The 21615-nt window shown below is 41.8% G+C and overlaps 1 protein-coding gene across 2 annotated transcripts in view; it reads right to left on the reverse strand.

Annotated features, from left to right (window-relative positions):
* Positions 1-21615, reverse strand: part of pnpla7b (patatin-like phospholipase domain containing 7b) — a 382057-nt gene that overhangs the window by 297670 nt on the left and 62772 nt on the right. For both annotated transcript variants that reach the window (XM_068012742.1, XM_068012741.1), the window contains exons 9-11: positions 17366-17446; positions 6961-7089; positions 5920-6000 (exon numbers count right to left, since the gene is read on the reverse strand). In XM_068012742.1, the coding sequence (XP_067868843.1) occupies positions 5920-6000; positions 6961-7089; positions 17366-17446 (291 nt within the window). The remainder of the gene's footprint in view (positions 1-5919; positions 6001-6960; positions 7090-17365; positions 17447-21615) is intronic.

Genomic DNA, 21615 nt, shown 5'->3' on the forward strand with positions numbered 1-21615 from the left:
TAGAAAAATTAACATCTCAGGAATTAATGAATTTCTTCTTCTGGTTCATGTGCATTAATTGCATGAAGTCATTTGCCGCAGACTCATTTGAACCATGTATCACGCATAATAGTTTCCAGCTCATTAATATATTTATTCCGGCTGTTCTTTCCACCTTCTTGAACTGCATTAAACACAATGTGCAGATCAGGGCACGAGAATTAGTTGGTGGAAACTATTTGCAATGTATCTAGAGACTAGAATTGGGATCTGTGGGAGACAACATCCAGGCTTGGACTGATAAGTGGCAAGTAACATTCACACCACACAAGTGCCAGGCAATGACCATCTCAAAGAGAGAATCTAACCATCTCCCCTTGATGTTCAATAGCATTACCATCGCTGAATCCCCACTACCAACATCTTGGGGGTTACCATTGACCAGAAATTGATCTGGACCAGTCACATAAATACTGTGGCTATTAGAGCAGGTCAGAGGCTGGGAATCCTGTGACAAGTAACTCACCTCCTGTCTCCTCAATACCTGTCCATCATCCACAAAGTATAAATCAGGAGTGTGATGGAATACTCTGCACTTACCTGGATGGGTGCAGCTCCAACACTCAAGAAGCTCAACACCATTCAGAACAAAGCAGCCTGCTTGATTGGCATTCTATCCACCACCTTCAATAATCACTCCCTTCACTGACGCACAATGGCAGCAGTGTGTACTATCTACAAGATGCACTGCAGAAACTCACCAAGGCTCCTTCGACAGCACCTTCCAAACCCACAACCTCTACCACCTGGAAGGACAAAGGTAGCAGATGCATGGAAACAACACCACCTGCAAGTTGTCCTCCAAGCCACACACCATCCTGACTTGGAAATATCTTGCTGTTCCTTCACTGTCGCTGGGTCAAAATACTGGAACTCCCTTCCTAACAGCACCCCAAGGACTGCAGCGTTTCAAGAAGATAGCTCACCACCACCTTCTCAAGAGCAATTAAGGATGGGCAATAAATGCTGGCCGAGCCAGCGACTCCCACATCCCATGAACGAATAAAAGAACGGCGTGACTGAACATAAGAAATAGGAGCAGGAGTAGGCCATTCGGCCCCTCAAGACAGCTCCGCCATTCAATAAAATCATGGCTGATCTGCCCCAGACCTCAACTCCTCTTTCGTGCCAGCTCCTCATAGCCCTCAACTCCCTGATATTTCAAAAATCTATCTACCTCCTCTTCAAATACTTTCATTGATCTAGCCTCCACAACTCTCTGGGGTAGACCATTGCAGATTCAATGCTCCTGCAACTCAGAGGCATATAGCATCAAACTGTTTTATTGGTTGGAGCCAGTGGCGTGTCTGTCACTAAACTTTGGGAAGCACTGCCGTAATCAACGAACTGTCCCCATTCCAAGGCAGTCCCTGATGATTCCCAGAGTCTGTCGAAACACAGCTGCAGGGTGATCTTCATCCTTGGTGTCAACCTACATTTCTTCTTCCATGAGACTTCTGAGATCCAGAAGCCTGCTCCACTTTACCAGATTTTCATGCTTCCCATTCCAAAGGTAGAAGTTATGCTTCAGCTATGCAAAGCCCTAGTTAGACCACACCTGAAGTACTGGGAGCAGCTCGGGGCACCACACTTTAGGAAGGATATACGGGAATAAAAGCAAAATACTGCGGATGCGAGAAATCTGAAACAAAAACAGGCAGTGCTGGAAATATACAGCAGGTCCGGCAACATCTGTGGAGAGAGAAACGGAGCCAACCTTTCAGACCTGTGACCTTTCATCAGTTCTGTTGTTGAAGGATATACTGGCCTTGGAGGGAATGCTGCATAGATTTACCAGAATGATACTTGGATTTCAAGGGTTAAATTATGAGGAAAAATCACAGAAAGTAGGGTTGTATTCCCTGGAATTTAGAAGGTTAAGGGGTGATTTGATTGAAGTTTTCAAGATGGTAAGGGGAACTGGTGGGGTGGATAGTGAGAAACTATTTTCACTTGTTGGGAGTCTAGGACTATGGTACATGCCCTAAAGGTTAAGAGCCAGACCTTTCAGGAGTGATGTTAGGAAAAATGTCTGCACACAAAGGATGTAGAAATTCAGAAATCTCTTCCAGAAAAACAACAGTTGATGCAAGTTCAATTGTTAACTTTAAAACTGAGATTGATGGGGCAAAGGCAGGAATATTGCATTAGGTCACATATCAGCCATGATCTTACTGAATGGTGAAACAGGCTAAATGGCCTACTCTTGTTCCAATATTCTTATCGCCTGTAGCTCCTCACACTCAGTGTCTTGTATATGTCCTTTATTTCTTTGATTTCTCTCATTAAGCCATCTGCACATACTACACCTGCCATTTAACCATTTCCTCAGTTCCACCAAAGCTTATTTTATGTATTTTCCTCTGTGCGTGGTCACTGGGTATGTTTTGTTGTTTTTTTGCGTATTCCCTCTTTCGCTTTTCCCATGTTCAGTTTCTTCTTAAAGGTTGTTCATCTGTAACATCTTTCAGTTTTAAGGATGCCAATGGACTCATTTTCTCAACAGAAGCTGCTTGATCTGCTGGGAATCGCCAGCATTTTGTTTTTGGTCCAGATCTTCAGCATCTGTAGTATTTTGCTTTTGGTTCACAATAAGGCAGGTGCCCTCATAAGCAAGGCCACTAATTTACAGTGTTTGAACAGTTCAAATTCAGTTTTTATTGCATTGAATTCTGTGAGCTTCGCTGCTGCTTTGGAAATCAAATTCACCAATCTAGTATTTTTCCATGAAAACTGTAAGTGAGTGACTTTGCTCAGAAGCTGACAAGAGTTTATAAATCATTAATGTGACTGCACAAAGAATACTGCGAACAGTTCTGTGCACCACATTACAAAAGGATATTGCAGCTAATGAAAAAGATACAGAAGAGGGCAACCAGAATGACTGAAGGGATGGCAGAATTGGATTGAAGAGCAATTATGTAAATTGAGCATGTTCTCGATGGAATAACAGAAGGTTCTCAATGGAGTAATAGAAGGTTGAGAGGTGACATGATTGCTGTTATTAGAATTCAGAAGGGACTAGATAATGTCGATCATAATGCGCTATTTCACCTTGTCCAGAACAACAGGAACAGAGGACATGGCCTACGCTTGAATTCAATGGACAGGAATTTACTGTAAAAATAACTAACAGTGAAGCTAACACCACTCACTGTTACTTATGCATAGATCGGACAGCAATTTCAGGTAAGCATAGTCAGACAATTAAACACGAAAATCTGAAAGTTGTTGTCTGAGATGCACCATTCCTCTTTAAGCTGCAGAGAAACAGCATCTCACTGTCTGGCTCCCCATTCAGATGTGTTGAACACCATGAGGTTCCTATACAACGGGCATATGGACTAAATTTGTCACAGAATGTTAGGGGTTGTCTATTTCAGTACCCCTTTTAACGGTGAATGAACCTTAATTACTGCTAAACCTCTCTGGTGCTTAAAATTAACATCTACAACTGTGGAGTCACTTTCCTTCAGTGTTTCATTGTTGGAGATTTAAAAATAAAATTAAACTACTTGTTTAAAACTTTCTCTGTCCTTTTTTCCTCTTATTCCAATCTTTCTTTTGCTTTCTGTACCTGATTTGACACTGTATTCATCATTCCAACTTCTGATTCAGACTCTGTGCTGTTTATTAATGATTCTTCAACTGGATTGGTTAAGGAGATACACAGCTGATTGTTTTCTTCACACAGATGCTCCATCGAGGGTGTCATATCACTTCTATCTTCCACTTACAACAACTTGTCTTGCAAATGTTCATGGAAATTAAACCAGCAAGGCAAGTCTAACTAATGTCAGATGTTCATTCAATCCATGGCTGCAATAAATTCTGCCCCATTACTAATCTGTGGAAATCTCATTTCAGTGAGCGAGCGGTCATGCCCAATAAAGACAGATCAAATTGCTACTTTTAAGATTGGAACTTTATTCAAGGCAGACTCTTTAAAATTGACTTGACCTTTTAAAAAATGGTGGGCAATGCTGGAAAACATGGCTGAAGGTCAAATGACCTGGCCTGTGTATTCGAATATTGCATAACTGCCTTGAAAAGACAAAAGGATATATTCCAGACTAAGAATTACACCCATCCTGAAACCATCAAGAGACATTCCTGAATTGCATAGTTTCTTCTGAAACAAAGAAGGTGTGACGTAGCCACATCATAACAGGATTATATTTATCCAGACATTAATGGCTGGCTGTGAATTCCACATCCTGGTCCATTCTATGGTTACACCAGGGGAGAGGGCCATCTGTCTACTAACAAAGACTCGAATTTTATGGATTTTAAAAGGCAATACTCTAGGGAGGGAGGGGGGGGTTCGGGAAGGGAGAGGGCAAGGGGACGGCGGGAAGGGGGGATGCAAGAGGGCGGGCAGGAGGGGGCGAGAGGGTGGAGAGAGGGGCAAGCGATAGTGAGAGCTAGACCGAGACCAAGAGCTCACAGCAACACAGCTCACAGTAAAGGAGTCCAGCCAAGGGCTGGATGGAAAGAAAAACAAGAAATGCTGGATTCACTCAGCAGGTCTGGCAGCATCTGTAGAAAGAGAAGCAGAGTTAACGTTTCGGGTCAGTGACCCTTCTTCGGAACTCATGGAACGGATGGAAAGATCCAGCCTAAACAAGATGACAACACTTCGACCTGGTGCAGTAGAGAACTGAAAGTGATTGCCACCTCCAATCTGAAATCTTAACTACCAGGAAAACACCAACAAATTCTAGACTACAAATAACCCAGGCCTGTATCTTTAAAAGAGACTGCCCCACTTAGAAGATTCAACAGATTTACCATAAACCACCAACACCTATCACACCTTGAACTCCTACCCTTTGCCTTCTATCCATCTTCGAAAGTGCATGCGAGAGTGAATCTGTGCATGTATAGTGTTGCGAACATTTCAGGAAATGTATATTGTTCAATAAATAGTTAATCTTCTGTTTTAAATCTGCAAGAAAACCTGTCACTGGCTATTTATTTGGCAAATAAAGCACTCGGACTAACTCATCATCATTAAACAGAACACGATTGCGGTCAGTTGGGAGGTTAACGGCGGGAACCACCCACACCCATTACCACCTGTCTGTAACAGAGTGGCTAACTCACAGAACAGGTTCCCAGGGAGACTGTGGAAGCAATTAGTGTTGATCAATTCAAATGCAAATTAGATTTCAGAAAAAACATTTTGGATACAGTAGGGGAGTAATTTGAGACAGGACATGGCAAGTGTAGCATGCTTGGGAAGAACTGGTGACTTCAGACCTATAATTCCCAAAGCTCTCCGCCACTGGGGTTTTCCTCACGTCATGTTTGGGGCTATTATAGAGATTGATTGCTGTTTTTAGTCAATAACTCTATTATTGCATCATGCGATTACCAGGATGGTAGAAAACAGACTAAATGAACGTTGGTCTTTTATCATCTAGTAATTCCCATGATCACTAACCCCTCCAATGCTCATTTGGCTGGGGTAGCAGAGTGACACACAAGCACACCAAGTCAGTTCCAAATTAAACAATGTCACTCTAAGGACTAAGTTGCTGGAAACCAATCTTGTTGCCTTAGATTTGACATGAATGTCTAATGAAATATAAAAAAAAACCTTAGCTCTGGTTGTCTAGTTCGTTTTGTTTAATCCCAATTCGTGAGTCAACATTCAGTGTTAATAGCTATCCCAGCATGTAGCACGCTCTTCAAGCAGTGGCGTGAGTCATGTTTACTATATTAAAACAGTATTGCATTGTTGCCTCATGACTCACACCAGCTACATAAGGCGTCTGTACCCCAAAGCGGCATATTAGTGAGATTCTGAAATAATTGATTTGCAATTTAAAGCTGGGTAGGCAAGGGTCATTTCTCCTTCCCATTTTTACCACATACCGAATTGAACAGCTCCTTGGTCAGGCCCAGATAGTTGTGTAAAGCCAGGAACGTCACTCTCTGCAAACGAACCATGATTATCTGAGAAAAAGAAAGAAAGAGTACTGTTACCCTCAGTGCCACATCAGTTTTAGTTGGATTTTATGAGGGCACACTGGTACCTGTGGAACTACACCCACTTGAACAGAATTGGACACAATTCTGGAGCTGAGCCCGTGTTTTATAAAGGTTTAGCATAACTTCCTTGTCTCTACTGGTAAAGCCTATTTAACAGCCTTCTCAACTCGTCTGCCACCTTCAAAGACTTGTGTACTTGCATCCCCAGGTCTCTCTGTTCCTGCAACTCCTTTAAAATTGCACTGTTTAATTTATATTGCCTCTCTTCATTCTTCCTATCAAAATGAATCACTTCACACTCTCTGCATTAAATTTCATCTGCCATATGTCTGTCCATTTCACCAGTCTGTCTATGCCCCTCTGAAGTCTGTTACTATCCTCTTCACTGTTTATTACATTTCCGAGTTTTGTGCTATCACCAAACTTTTAAATTCTGTCCTGTATACCCAAGTCCAGGTCATTACGATATATCAAAAAGAGCAGTGGTGCCAACACTGACCCCTGAGGAACGCCACTGCATTCTTCCCTCCAGTCTGCAAAACAACCATTCACCACTACACTCTGCTTTCTGTTCCTTAACCATTTTCGCATCAGTGCAGCCACTGTCCCTTTAATCTCATGGGCCTCAGTTCTGCTAACAAGACTATTATGTGGTACTTTACCACAGGCCTTTTGAAAGTCCATACACACAGGATCAACAACAGAAGACTGCCAGCCAACCTCAAATGTAAACATGGAAGAGCGGTGTGGGAGATTGGCTTGGTGTCACTACCCCAGGATCCAGACTGCACCAAATCACAACATAAATGAGCTTTTCAGCCCACCCCCATCCCACCAAGGACTCAAGTCAGCAATGCAAGTCAAATACTCAACTGCACCCTGCACCGCAGCAGTGCTGTTTTCAAAGTACCAATGTATTCTTACCTGAACCACTCTGACCAGAGTTTCTGGGTACTTCTGGAAGACTGATTGAAATGCACTGGCTGGCAAGCGCAGAACAGTAGACATGCACACTGCCCGGGCAGAGACAGTTTTATACGGAGCAGGGTAACCCTGGAAATTGAGCAAAACAATAACACTTCAGCAAACTAATAAACCATACATTTTAAAACATACTATATATAGCATTGCTACTCTGATGGACTCCCACTGTGGTATTTCATTTCATCTGGTCAAAATAACTAAAGGAGGTCACAAGGTGTGGGGACATGGAGAGGAGAATCAGAAAGGGAAAGTCATAGAGTTATACAGCACAAATAGGCCATTCGGCCCATCGTGTCTGTGCTGACCATCAAGTACCTATCTATTCTAATCCCATTTTCCAGCACTTGGCCCGCAGCCTTGTATGCTATGGCGTTTCAAGTTCTCATCTAAAATACTTAAATGTTGTGAGGGTTCCTGCCTCTACCATCCCTTCAGGCAGTGTGTTCCAGATTCCAACCACCCTTTGGGTAAAAATTTTTTTCCTCAAATCCCCTCTAAACCTCCTGCCCCTTACCTTAAATCCATGCCCCCTGGTTATTGACCCCTCCGCTAGGGGGAAAAGTTCCTTCCTATCTATCCTATCAATTTGCCAGCCAACCTCAAATGTAATAATTTTGTATACCTCAATCAGGTTCCCCCTCAGCCTTCTCTGCTCTAAGGAAAACAACCCTAGCCAATCCAGTTTCTCTTCAAAGCTGAAATGCTCCAGCCCAGGCAACATCCTGGTGAATCTACTCTACACCCTCTCCAGTGCATGTCACGTTGCTTAACGTGAGTAACATCCTTAAGGAACAGTTTTCCACTTAGGTTGGTTGCAATTATTTATATCAAGATAATTTCATTACAAACCTAAGGAACAATGCAGAAGGTGGTGAATATTGTACCCTTAGGTAGGTAATATGCAATCAAAAACAGATTAGGTGGCCCACAATGACCTATCAGGTATGGACAATGCCCAGTGTAAGACTAAGCCATGAATGCCAAAGAGGCTCAGATTCAACCCTCTCATCTCTGCATATTAGCTGAGTTCAGCAGTGGTTGGAGCACTACAATTGGTTTTAGTGCCCCAAGCGAGGAAAAGGTCAGTGGGGGGGGGGGGGGAAACAAAGACAGTGAGCCACAGGGTTTCTGCTCCCAATCGTTATCCAGTGATTTCTACTGGAATTGCATGGGTGAGAATCAGCTGAGTATAGGATCAGGCTCAGCTAACAGCCTACTGGTTTTCACTCAATCAGTTCGAAAGGCGAATGAGTGTTTGGGGGGGGGGGGGGCGGGGGGAGGTAGCAAAAGTGTTCTTAACTTTTATGACCCAAGCAAGAGAAAACAAAAGCAGAAACTTGCATTTATATAGGGCCTTTCGCAATTATAGAATACTGCAAAGCATTTTACAGCCAATGAAGCACTTTTCAAGTGTATTTATTCTCTCTTATAATATAGGAAAAGCAGCAGCTTAACAGCAGTAAATTAGTAACCTAAAAATCTGTTTTAGTGAGGTTATTTGAGGAATAAATGTTGGCCAGAACTACCCTGCCTACCCTTCTCCAAATAGTGTCACTGGACTGTGGTTTAACATTTCATCTGAAGGATGGCATCCCCGACAGTGCACTCCTTCAGCACTATAATGATGCGAGAAGCTAGAATTTATGCTCAAATCTCTGGAGTGAAACCTAGACCCACAACCTTCCAACTTAGGAGTGTATTCATGGTTTGTAATATAGGAATCGCATCAACCCATCTGCACACAGTAAGCTTCCACAACCAGCAATGAGAGAAATGACTAGACATTTGTTTTACCGATGTTGGTTGAGGATTACATACTGGCCAGGACACCATGGGAAAATTCCCCTGCTCTTCTTCAAAAGAAATAGCACCATGGAATCTTTTAAATCCACCTGAGGGGACAGACAGGGACTTGCTTCATTCAATGGACAGTACATTTGAGTGTTGAACTCCCTCTGTAGAGCAGAGCAGTGTCATGCTCACACTAAGTGCAGCGATTGAAAATACAAGAACTCAAACAGAAGAGTTATTAAAAAATTGACTTTTCTTTTAAAAAGTGGACAATGTGCTGGAAAAAATGACCACCGAAGGTCAAAAGACCTGGCCTTATATATTAAAACTGTCTTAGTGTCTGGCAAAGACAAAAGGATACATTCTATGCTAAGAGGTGTCAATTACACCCATTCTGAACCCATTGAGACATTTTTGAATTGAATAGGTTCTTCTGAAACAAAGAATGTGTGAAGTAGCCACATCCTGGGCCATTGTTGGCTACCATAGGAGGGAAGACCGATGTCTCCCAACAGAGGCAAGATGTGAGACCATTTTGACCATAAAAGTAGCTCTCGAGGCAGGGAGAGAGACATCCACACCCAGGACAAACATCACAAAAGCTTGTCCTGCTGAGAGCTGGGAGAAAATCCAGCAAACCAAAAAAAGAGGTGCTCTGCTGTGATTTCTATACTTCAACTTGTGCAGCGGAGAACTGAAAGTGATCCCCTGTCTCCAGACTGAAATTTCAACCAACAAAGAAATCTACAAAACCCAGACCTGCAACTTTAAAGAAGAAATTGACTTCTGAGAAGATTCAACAGGTTTATAGTGAACACTGAACACCTGCCTTACTTCAAACCCCTTATCTCCATTCCTCTCTATCTCTGTGTGCGTACGAGTGAATGCGTGCACGAGTGCAGTTGTGACCATTTTGGGAGTGAATATATGCTCAATAAATAATCTTCTGTTTAAAACCTACAAGAAAACCTGTCACTATCTGTTTATTTGACAAATAAAACACAAAGGGGTTAAAACCCTAGTAACAAAAGCATCTGCTACAGTCAGAACTGTACTGAACAGTGGGGACCACCCACACCTCTCACCACGTGGCTGTAACAAGCGTCAGCCTAGATAATGTGCTCGAGTCTCTAGAATGGTACTTGACCTCAACTTCTAATTCAGAGGTGAGTGTTGAGTGCAGAAGGGGAGAAATGTAGAAAAAGAATGCATGCACAATATTGAAGTTGCACCAATAAGGAGTCATTTAGCGTGAAAAAGGATGCACTCAATTTGATAAACATGATCTTCACAATCCAGTACATTATCAGAAAGAAATGATCCTTTCCCGACATACTCAGTGAAATAAATATGCTTGCTGGGCCATATCAGAATTGAACACAATAAAACAAGTGCTATTCAATCAAAATGAGTGTGATTGTATCAGATAATTGAATTGTGTATGCGCTACAATCTGCAGAAGTGTAGCACTGACTTTCAAATGCACAGTAAGCTTAAGCCTATGATTGTTATTCACACAAAAACTTAAGATTTCAGCTCTTATAAGCAGAATTAGTTGCTTCCAGACCACAGCTACACCATATCAAGCGCACAGAACTAATGAAATCTAGAACACCTTTAACCCTCCGTGTGCTTCCTTATCATGGCATGTACATTGCAGATGAGAAAAACATGTCAAGTGACAGAGTCCGACAATCTCTCATGAGAATTATGTCAAAGGTATTCCTGATCATGGGCAGGCTGAAAAACTGGCCTTTGGCGCTGTTTTTCAGATAGAGGCTAACATTTGGGGGATTTTCCTGCTACTTGCAAGGTGGACAGTGAGAACAATGAGAAGGAAAAAAGGGTACTCCAAAGCTTTTTTTAAAAAGATGGAATATATTATAGAAAAGTAAAAGATAAAATAAAACGAGAAATCGAACAGAAAAAAAAACTGAAGACGGCAAAGGATTTAATATTTTTTGTTAAGTGCATATTTTGCTTCTACTGGGGTGTTGCAGCTTTAAAGGCACTCCTGCCATCTTTCAGCTTATTGCTGTAATATTGGCCTTTGATTCATTTTGATAGTGGGAGCTCCAAACTTGTCTTTTTAAAAAAATGGGTAGACAAAGGAAACTATAATTTCTTTGGACATGAGTCAGTCATTACAGCACAGAAGGAGGGCATTCAACCCATCAGGTCCATGCCAGCTCACCAGTAGTCTAAGGTTTAAACACTTAAGACTTAATATGCAGTGCAAAATTAATATTCATTTTTATGCTAATGTATCAACACAAAAGAGGGAAGAAAATGCAAGGCATAAAACAATGTAGACAAAGATATATGTGACCAAGATAAGAACACAACTACTAGGAGCAGGGGTAGATCATACAGCCTGTCAAGCCTGCTCTGCCATTCAATATCATGGCTGATCTTGGATTTGAACTCTTTCCTGCCCGTTCCCATATCCCTTGATTCCCCAATAGACCAAAAGTCTGCCTATCTCAGCTTTAATTATATTCAATGATGGTACATTCACAACCCTATGCAGTATAGAATTCCAAAGATTCACAACTCTGAGTGAAGAAATTTCTCTTCATTTCAATCCTAAATGACTGGCCTCTTATCCTGAAACTGTGCCCCCTTGTTCCAGATTTTCCAGCCAGGGGAAACAACGACTCAGTATCTACTCTGTCAAGTCTCTTCATAATCTTGAATGTTTTAATGAGATCACCTCTCATTCTTCTGAACTCCAGATAATATAGACCCAATTTACTCAGCCTCTCATCACAAGACAACCCTCTCATCCCAGGGACAAATCTAGTGAATCAAGTATATCCTTCCTTAAACAAAACCCAGTACTACTGTAGCAAGACTTTATTCTTGTACTCCAACCCCCTTGCAATAAAGGACAAAATGCCACTTTCTAATTGCTTGCTGTACTTGGATGCTAACTTTCGGCATTCCTTGCATAAGTACACCAAAGTCTCTCTGAACATCAACACTTACAAGTTTCACACCTTTTAAAAAATATTCTGCTTTTCTATACATGATCAAAGTGAACAACCTCACACTTCCCCACATTACAGTCGATCTGGCACCCTGTTGCCCACTCACTTAACCTGTCTATATCTCTTTGCAGCATCTCCGTGTCCCCCTCACAGCTTGCATTTCCATCTAGCTTTGCATCGTCAGCAAACTTCGATACATTACTCTCTGTCTCTTGTTCAAGTCATTAAATATAGATTATAAATAGCTGAGGCCCTACCATTGATCCTTGTAGCACTCCATTAGTTACAGCCTGCCAACTTAAAATGCCCCATTTATCCTTACTCGCTGCTTCCTGTCTGTTAACCAATCCTCTGTCCATGCTAATATATCATCCCCAACTGCAAGAGCCCTTATCTTGTGTATTAATCTTTTGTGTGGTACCTTATCAAGTGCCTTTTGGAAATCCAAGTATACTACATCTACTGGTTTCTCTATATCTATCCTACTAGTTACATCCTGAAAGAACTCTAATAAATTTGTCAAACAGGATTTCCCTTTCATAATACGATGTTGACTGTTCGAAACATACTATGCTTTTCTAAGTGCATTGTTAAAAGACTTTCTTGATAATAGATTCCAGCACTTTCCCGATGACTGATGTCAGGCTGACTGGCCTGTGGTTTCCTGCTTTATCTCTCCCTCCTTCTTGAATAGTGGTGTTACATTTGCTAACCTCCAATCTGGTGGACCGTTCCAGAACCTAGGGAACTTTGGAAAATCATAGCCAGCACATACACTATCTCTGCAACTATATCTTTTAGAACCCTAGGATATAGACCATCAGGTTCTGGGGATTTGTTGGATTTTAGTCCCTTGTTCCAGTACCTCTTCTTTGCTATTAATCACCTTAATTTCCTCACTCTTATTAGCCCCTAGGTTACCTTCCATTTCTGGTATGTAACTTGTCTCTGCTACTGCGAAGACAGACACAAAATACTTGTTCAATGTCTGACATTTCCTCATCTCCCATGATAATTTCTCCTGTCTCTGCTTCTAAGGGACCAACATTTACTTTAGATACTGTCACTCACACAGGAAGTGTGATGATACAAATTATGGACTAAATCTGAAGTTACAAAAAACCGACTTTGTCTTTTTAAAATAAAGGTTAATTTTTAAAAGTGAACAATGTTCCAAAATGGCTGCCAAAGAAAAAATGGATTGACCTTTGTGGATTCAAACTATCTGACAGGGACAAAGGAAAAATCTTCAAAAGCTAAGAGATGTCAATTGCACCCATCCTAAAACATTCCAGAATTGAATGTCTTCTTCTGAACCAAACAAGGTGCGCAGTAGCCATGTACTGGACCATTGGTCTTTTCCCCATGGTGATTGCACAGAGTGTCTCAGAGGTGAGCAATAACACAGCTTTACCCGAAAAAAAAGCCTAGACACACACACACACTCCGGAGAGAAAACGAGAGAAGACAATGTAATATCCAGCAGCTGGTTTTCCAGAAAACCAGAAAGCACATGCCCTGTAGAACCCTCCATTTACATTAGACAGCAGTGAACTAGAAGTGATCCACTGTCTTCAACTGAACTTTCAATCAAGAGATAAATCTAAAATCACCCAGTGAAAACTCTATTTTCAAGAGAATTCAACAGGTTTATTGTGACCTTCCCCCCCACCCCTCCCCCACTAAAAATCACTTTTCCCTTTTCCCTCTCCAGGTCTCTTTTTGTGTCTGTGTGCTTGCGTGTGCATGTGTGAATGCATGAGCGGATGCGGTTGCAACAATTTCAAGATAAGGTGTATTGATCAAAAAACAATTGATTTTTTGTTTATAACCCATAAGAAAACCTGTCGCTGTCGGCTTATTTGAAAAATAGAACACCAAGGGGGTAAACGCTAATAACAAAACATACTTGCTGCAGTCAGGTGGGGAGTTGAACTGTGGGAACCACCCACAAGCACCACGCGGCCATAACTCTTCCCTTTTTATATACTTGTCAAAGCTCTTACAATCTGTATTTATATTCCTGGATAGTTTATACCCAAATTCTATTTTTGCCCTTATCATCAACTTTTTAGTGGCCCTTTTTGGTTTCTCAAACACTCCCAATCCTCAGACTTACTATTATTCTTTGCAACATTATAAGTTGCTTCTTTTAATCTCACACCATTATCATGCAGACCCTCACCTGCCAAGAATGAGGCATATTAATTTTGTCATATGAACAATGATTTCAAACTGTTGCTGGAGTGAAGAGATGACTTGTTTGAAGATCACCAGACACTTGGCTGGAAGAACATTTTCAGACTAAGAGACAGTGCTTGGAGAGACAAAAGAATTGGTCACTGATTCAATTAACAGAGACTGGTCTGGGCAATGGTGATCCACATCTTGTCAGTAAGAGACAGCACTACACCCCCCACCCCCACGAGCTTTGAAATCTACAAATGCAGGAGTAGTTAAGCCAGTTAGTCACATGGCTGACCTACTGGCCAACTTGGAGTTTTGAACTGTGCCACACTGAAAGGAACGGATGGCAGTTTGCAACTGAAGTTGGAACAAGAAAGCCTCTCCCTCCTGGCTCTCTCTCGCCTTCTCCCAAGCTACCAGATCCACGGAATACACGTAAACCTCAACAGAGAAAAGACTCCGACATCGAAACAAGTTGAAGCGTGCACTGGGTCCCAACAAATTGCAGGATTTATCGACAACCAAAGCTTCCACATTGAATTTAAAGGACTTTAATCATAATCCCGATATTGCCTCACATTTTCCCCTTTATTCTTTTCTACTTCTTCTGTCTCTATCTGCATGTGTGTTTATTGCGTAAGCACACTAGCGTGGCCGCGTCGCATATTCATAGTCGTTAACCGGATTAGAGTTTAAGATTAATAAACTTCCATCCTTCTTGTTTAAATCTAAGGAAACCTGCCTGATTTCTTTGCCTTAAAATTGGAGCAGTGAACAAGGATTCACTGAGGGGGGAGCTAAAAACACGGCGTTTTAAAATTAAACCCTGTTACGGACAAACCAGGCAAAGGCTGAAAGGGAACCCCTAGACCCCTTCTCACCTGGTCGTAACACTATCCTTAACCTCCTTAGTAAGCCACAGATGGATTTTTCTCAATAAGTTTTTGTTTTTCCAATGGAATGTATTTTTGTTGAAGATTTTGAATTGTTTCTTTAAATATTTAGTCTATTTACTCAATAAAACCTTAGCCAACTCTCCCCTCATACCAACATAATTGCTATTTAAGATTCTTGTTCGCGATTGGAGTATGTCGTTTTCAAACTTAATGTGGAATTCAATTGTACTATGACCACTCTTTACTAGTGGATCTTTTACTATGACATTACTACAATACTGGATACTAGCTTTAACCCTAGTTGGTTCCACAACATATTGCTCCAGGACACTGTCATGAAAGCATTCTACAAACTCATCTTCCAGCCCACCTCTGCCAATTTGATTGGTCCAGTCTATAAGAAGATTAAAGTCCCCACAATTATTACATTACCTTTGTTACAAGCTCCAATAATTTCTTGTTTAACGCTCTGTCGAATGGTATAACTACTGTTAGAGGGCCTATAAACTACTCCCACCAGCGTTTTCCGACCCTTGCTATTCCTAATCTCCACCCATACGGTTTCTAATTTCTGATTTTCTGAGCCAAGATCCTTTTTCACAGAATCCATCTGAACTGATTATTTTTTAAAATTCATTCAGGGATGTGGGCATCACTGGCCAGGCCAGCATTTATTTCCCATCCCTAATTGCCCTCGAGAAGGTGGTGGCGAGCTGCCTTCTTGAACCGCTGCAGTCCATTTGGGGTAGGTATACCCACAGTACTGTTAGGAAGGGAGTTCCAGGATTTTGACCCAGCGACAGTGAAGGAACGGCGATATAGTTCCAAGTCAGGATGGTGTGTGACTTGGATGAGAACTTGCAGGTAGTGGTGTTCCAATGCATTTTCTGCCCTTGTCCTTCTAGTTGGTAGAGGTCGCGGGTTTGGAAGAATAATTCTTTATGCATTGTTGATCATAAACCTTTTAGAGACAGGAGATGGAGCATAATGTAGGGAAGTGTGACGTTATTCACTTTGGTCATAAGAATAGAAAAGCAGAATTTTTTTTAAAAGGTGTGAAACTTTTCAGTGTTGATGTTTTAAGAGACTTGGGTGTGCTTGAACAAGGAACGCTCAAAGTTAGCAAGCAGGTACAGAAAGCAATAAGGAAGGCAAATGGCATGTTGGCCTTCATTGCAAGGGGATTGGAGTACAGGAATAAAGAAGTCTTGCTACAATTGTACAGGGTATTGGTGAGACGACATCTGGAGGACGGTGTTTTGGTCTCCACATTTAAGAAAGGATACACTTGTACTGGAGGCGGTACAGCGAAGGTTCACTAAATTGGTCCCTGGGATGAGGGGGTTGCCCTATGATGAGAGGCTGAGTAAACTGGGCCTATATTCTCTGGAGTTTAGAAGAATGAGAGGCAATCTCATTGAAACATACCAAATTCTGAAGGGGCTGGATAGGATAGACACAGAGATCGTTTCCGCTGGTCGAGGAATCTAAAGCAAGGGGGCACAGTCTCAGGGGCACAGTCTCAGGTTAAGGGGCCAATCATTTAGGACTGAGATGAGGAGAAATTACTTCAGTCAAAGGGTTGAGAATTTTTGGAATTCTCTACCCCAGAGAGTTGTGGATACTCCATCGTTGAATACATTTAAGGCTGGGATAGACACCCTTAGATGTCTCTCAGGGAATCAAGGGACTTGGCGAGCAGGCAGGAAAGTGGAGTTGAAGCCTCAGATCAGCCATGATCGTATTGAATGGCAGAGCAGGCTCGACGGGCTGTATGGTCCACTCCTGCTGCTATTTCTTGTGTTCTTGTGACAAATGATGGGCAGAGCCACTGATATTATTGTTCCAGGGTTAGACATTGAGTTGGTAGTGGGACTGGATGAAAGGAATGCTTCTTAAATCTGTGTGACCAGGCTTGAAGACCCAACACAGGTCAATCAAATTCAAAACACATATCAAGAACTTGCTGACAAAGTTATTTTTTAAGTTTGTTTCTCACTATGGAACAGATTGTTGAGCTGTTATATTTGGCCTCAGTACTCCTGGTCTTTGAGGGGCAGAGGTGGGATTCAGCCACAACTCCTGCATCTGATCAGTATGAGAGCTGTTGGTGCCCAAGTAACCATACCCCAACAGGAGTCAGACTTAAAGCGAAGAGAGGCATTTTTGTAAAAGATGACCAGAGACATGAAGGCAACTAATTTCTGTAACTGTATGAGAAAAAGTTTATTGCACTCTACATAATAAGAACACACAGCAGCCATGCTTTGTGGAAAGAAAATAAATATTTCTATAAATCAAAATATTGAACACTGTTAAGTATTATTCAAAAATTAAAGTGAACCTGAACATCACTGTCAGAATAAAATACGATATCTAAACTTCCCCACACAGATCACAAGAATTTAAAGTTGCACAATTCACTCCTGGCAACTAACATCCTCAATAAAATGGCCTGCATGTTGTGCACTAATTACTCACAGTAATGACATCCAGGATACTGAGAAGACTGTGCACACTGTCGCCTGGCAGCACTTCTTTCACCACAACTTCAGTGCCATCCTGTTCAAGCAAAGAACAAAAATTTAGATATCAATTCAAGTAACTACTTAAAGTCACTAACTTAATTAATCCTATGAACCACTCCAAAATGTTTATTTTGATTGTTATCTGACACTGTGATAGAGATAACATTAGATCCAAGGAAGGGGCATATAAAATTGCCAGAAAAAACAACAGACCTGAGGATTGGGAGCAGTTTAGAATTCAGCAAAGGAGTACCAAGGAATTGATTAAGAAGGTGAAAATAGAGTACGAGAGCAAGCTTGTGCGGAACATAAAAACTGACTATAAAAGCTTTTATAGGTATGTGAAGAGAAAAAGATTGGTGAAGATAAATGTAGGTCCCTTACAGTCAGAAACAGGGGAATTTATTTATTATGGGGAACAAAAATGGCTGACCAACTAAACGCATACTTTGGTTCTGTCTTCACAAAGGAGGACACAAATATCATACCAGAAATGTTGGGGAACGCAGGGCTTAGTGAGAGAGAGGAAATGAAGGAAATCAGTATTAGTAGAGAAATGGTGTTGGGGAAATTGATGGGATTGAAGGCTGATAAATCCCCAGGGCCTGATGGTATGCATCCCAGAATACTTAAGGAAGTGGCCCTAGAAATAGTGGATGCATTGGTGGTCATCTTCCAAGATTCTATAGATTCTGGAACAGTTCCTACAGATTGGAGGGCAGCTAATGTAACCCCACTATTTAAAAAGGGAGGTAGAGAGAAAGCAGGGAATTATAGACCAGTCAGCCTGACGTCAGTAGTGGGGAAAATTCTAGAGTCCATTATCACATATTTTATAGCAGAGCACTTGGAGAACAGTGGTAGAATCGGGCAGAGTCAGCACGGATTTACGAAAGGGAAATCATGCTTGACAAATCTACTAGAATTCTTCGAGGATGTAACTAGTAGAGTTGATGAGGGGGAGCTGGTGGATGTGGTTTATTTGGACTTTCAGTTCGCTTTCGACAAAGTCCCACATAAGAGATCAGCATGTAAAATTAAAGCACATGGGATTGGGGGTAGTGTATTGCGATGGATAGAAAATTGGTTGGCAGACAGAAAACAAAGAGTAGGGATAAATGGGTCTTTTTCCAAATGGCAGGTAGTGACTAGTGGGGTACCTCAGGGATCGGTGCTAGGACCCCAGCTATTCACAATATACATTAATGATTTAGATGAGGGAACTAAATGGAATATCTCCAAATTTGCAGATGACACAAAACTGGGTGGGAGGATGAGTTGTGAAGAGGATGCAGAGGGGCTTCAGGGTGATTTGGACAAGTTGAATGAGTGGGCTAATGCATAGCAGATGTAGTATAATGTGGATAAATGTGAGGTTATCCACTTTAGTAGCAAAAACAGGAAGGCAGATTATCTGAACGGCTATAAACAGAGAGGGGAATATGCAGCGAGACCTGGGTGTTCTCGTACACCTGTCGCTGAAGGTAAGCATGCAGGTGCAAAAGGCAGTAAAAAAGGCAAATGGTATGTTGGCCTTCATAGCGAGAGGATGAGAGTACAGGAACAGGGATGTCTTGCTGCAATTATACAGGGCCTTAGTGAGGCCACACCTGGAATGTTGTGTGCAGTTTTGGTCTCCTTATCTGAGGAAGGATGTTCTTGCTATGGAGGGAGTGCAGCAAAGGTTTACCAGACTGATTCCTGGGATGGCAGGACTGAAGTATGAGGAGAGATTGAGTCGGTTAGGATTATATTCACTGGAGTTCAGAAGAGTGAGGGGGGGATCTCATAGAAACTTATAAAATTCTAACACGACTTGACAGGTTAGATACAGGAAGGATGTTCCCGATGGTGGGGGCGTCCAGAACCAGGGGTCATAGTCTAAGGATGCGGGGTAAACCTTTCAGAACTGAGATGAGGAGAAATTTATTCACTCAGAGTGGTGAGCCTGTGGAATTCGCTACAAAACTTTAAGGGCATTTAAGTGGTCATTGGATAGACATATGGATGAAAATGGAATAGTGTAGGTCAGATGGTTTCACAGGTCGGCGCAACATCGAGGGCCGAAGGGCCTGTACTGCGCTGTAATGTTCTAATTCTAATTCTAAAACATATGTTTTCAAAAAGGAGTTAAATATAGCTCTTGGGTCTAAAGGGATCAAAGGGTATGGGGCGAAAGCAGAAACAGGCTACTGAGTTGGATGATCAGCCATGATCATAATGAATGGCGGAGCAGGCTCGAAGGGCCGAATGGCCAACTCCTGCTCCTATTTTCTATGTTTTTCTATTTTTCTGTGCATCAGTATGCCACTGTATTGTAAGAGATAAGTATGAGCCCATGATTCTCCAAGCTGTGAGCTCCAATGCTGAGAATGCCAACAAACTGAGGCAAGTGGGAACTTAGGTAAATTCCACACCTTCAAAATATCCTCAAAATACATCCTTTTGACTTTAATTTCAATCACCACTCCTGATTTCATTCCTCCCAGCTGTGTCTGCTTTCCTCCTACCTACTTAGGAAGCTCTTTGGGGCATTAAGTGCTTTAAGCGTGTTGTATTTCTTCCTCCCCCCAATAAAGGAATGAAAAAGATTCAAAGATCATGCATGCGTGTTTTTTTTCTTCAGTCACACTAACTGGCAGCATCTGGGCCAAGCCATCAACCTTTCTTTCCTGGGTAAGGAATGGTACAAGCAGCCTGACAGTGAGATAAAAGAAATTCAATGTAATGGCAGAGTGCCCCTGTTGTTGGCCACACAAAAAGTTCACGATAAATAAAGGCTGCTGTGGGATGCCATTCAGCCCATTTCAGTTCTCACATCCAATAAGAAACACCTACAGTCCCATAGTTACAGCTGCCAATTGGCTCTTAAATGACTAAGAACTTTGCCTCATTACTCAGCCAGAAGTCTATTCTTTGCGTGAAGAACTTACTGATGCTTATGCTAAATTTGCCTTTCCTACGTTGAATGCCCATCTCCTCGTCTTACTATCATGGTTTACCTTGGAGTAGTGTTCCAGATTAAGGAACATAGGGACAAGTGTAGTTCACTTGCCCCTCAAGCTTGGACTACCATTCAATTAGATCATGGCTGATCTGTGGCTTAACTCCATCCAGCTGCCTTGGTCCCATAGCTCTTAATACCCTTGCCCAACAAAAATGTATTTATAAGATTTCTTGATTCGATATGGTTTAGTTTCTTAATATGCATTTTATAAGATTGAGTCATCTATTTCAAGATGCTCCAGACGTCAACCATGCCATGATAAGATAGCACTAGCCCATCGGTCACGAAACAATCTGAGTTTCATCCTAGGATGCTAGTGAGCCTCCAAGTAGCCAATTATGGAATGTCAGACAGAGACCTGGGGGTAGATTGCATGGCCACCCTTTGGACAAGAGAGGTGAGGCAGTGGGAAACCAAGAAAGGGGAAAAGTCATTGCAAAGAGGCTATGATTCTGTAAATATTCCTGGCTAGTTTGTACTGCACAGAAGTAATTGAAAGCTGATACACAATTCACTGTTAGATTCACTCAGAGTCAGATTCACTCAGAGTCAGAAGACTTGGGTTCAAAGACCTGCGCATGTGATCCATTAAATCAAGGCCACATCTGCCTGTGCAGATGGTTAGACTGAGCATTAAAGATTTCATGGTGCTATTTAAAGAGGATCAGTTAGCTCTCCGAATGTCATGGTCAACGTTACACACTCAAACATCACCATTAAAAACAGATTAGCTGGCCATTCACCTCATTGCTGCTTTAGGACCTTGTTGTGTACAAAGTAGTTGCCACATTCAGCTTCAAAGCAATTTGTTTTATTTCAAGCCTTGGGGGCTTTTCTGAGACACTTATGCAAAACTTTCATTCTTACTTTCACTGATAACAAGCCACGCAGCAGAGTCGTTTTGCTGCTGCACCTGCCTTGTAAATTTTAGGATTAAAAGAACACCCATTTGTTTTAACTTTATTTCAGTTTTTCTATAGGGTTTTTCTATTTGGAGTATTTACACTTTAGCAGTAAGTGCGATCACCAGGGATACGGCCAGTTTAAATCGACAAAGCCTTAAAGCAGTTGGATCGGCATCAGTAGAAATAAAGGGCATTGGGTTGGATGAGCTGGATAGTTTGAGGGAGCTGGAATTACATCAGTAAAGATACAATCAATAACACAGGGTGCTGGGGGGAGGAGTTAGTGAATGA

The sequence above is a fragment of the Heterodontus francisci genome, chromosome 32 (assembly GCF_036365525.1).
Source record: "Heterodontus francisci isolate sHetFra1 chromosome 32, sHetFra1.hap1, whole genome shotgun sequence".
Taxonomy (NCBI): domain Eukaryota; kingdom Metazoa; phylum Chordata; class Chondrichthyes; order Heterodontiformes; family Heterodontidae; genus Heterodontus; species Heterodontus francisci.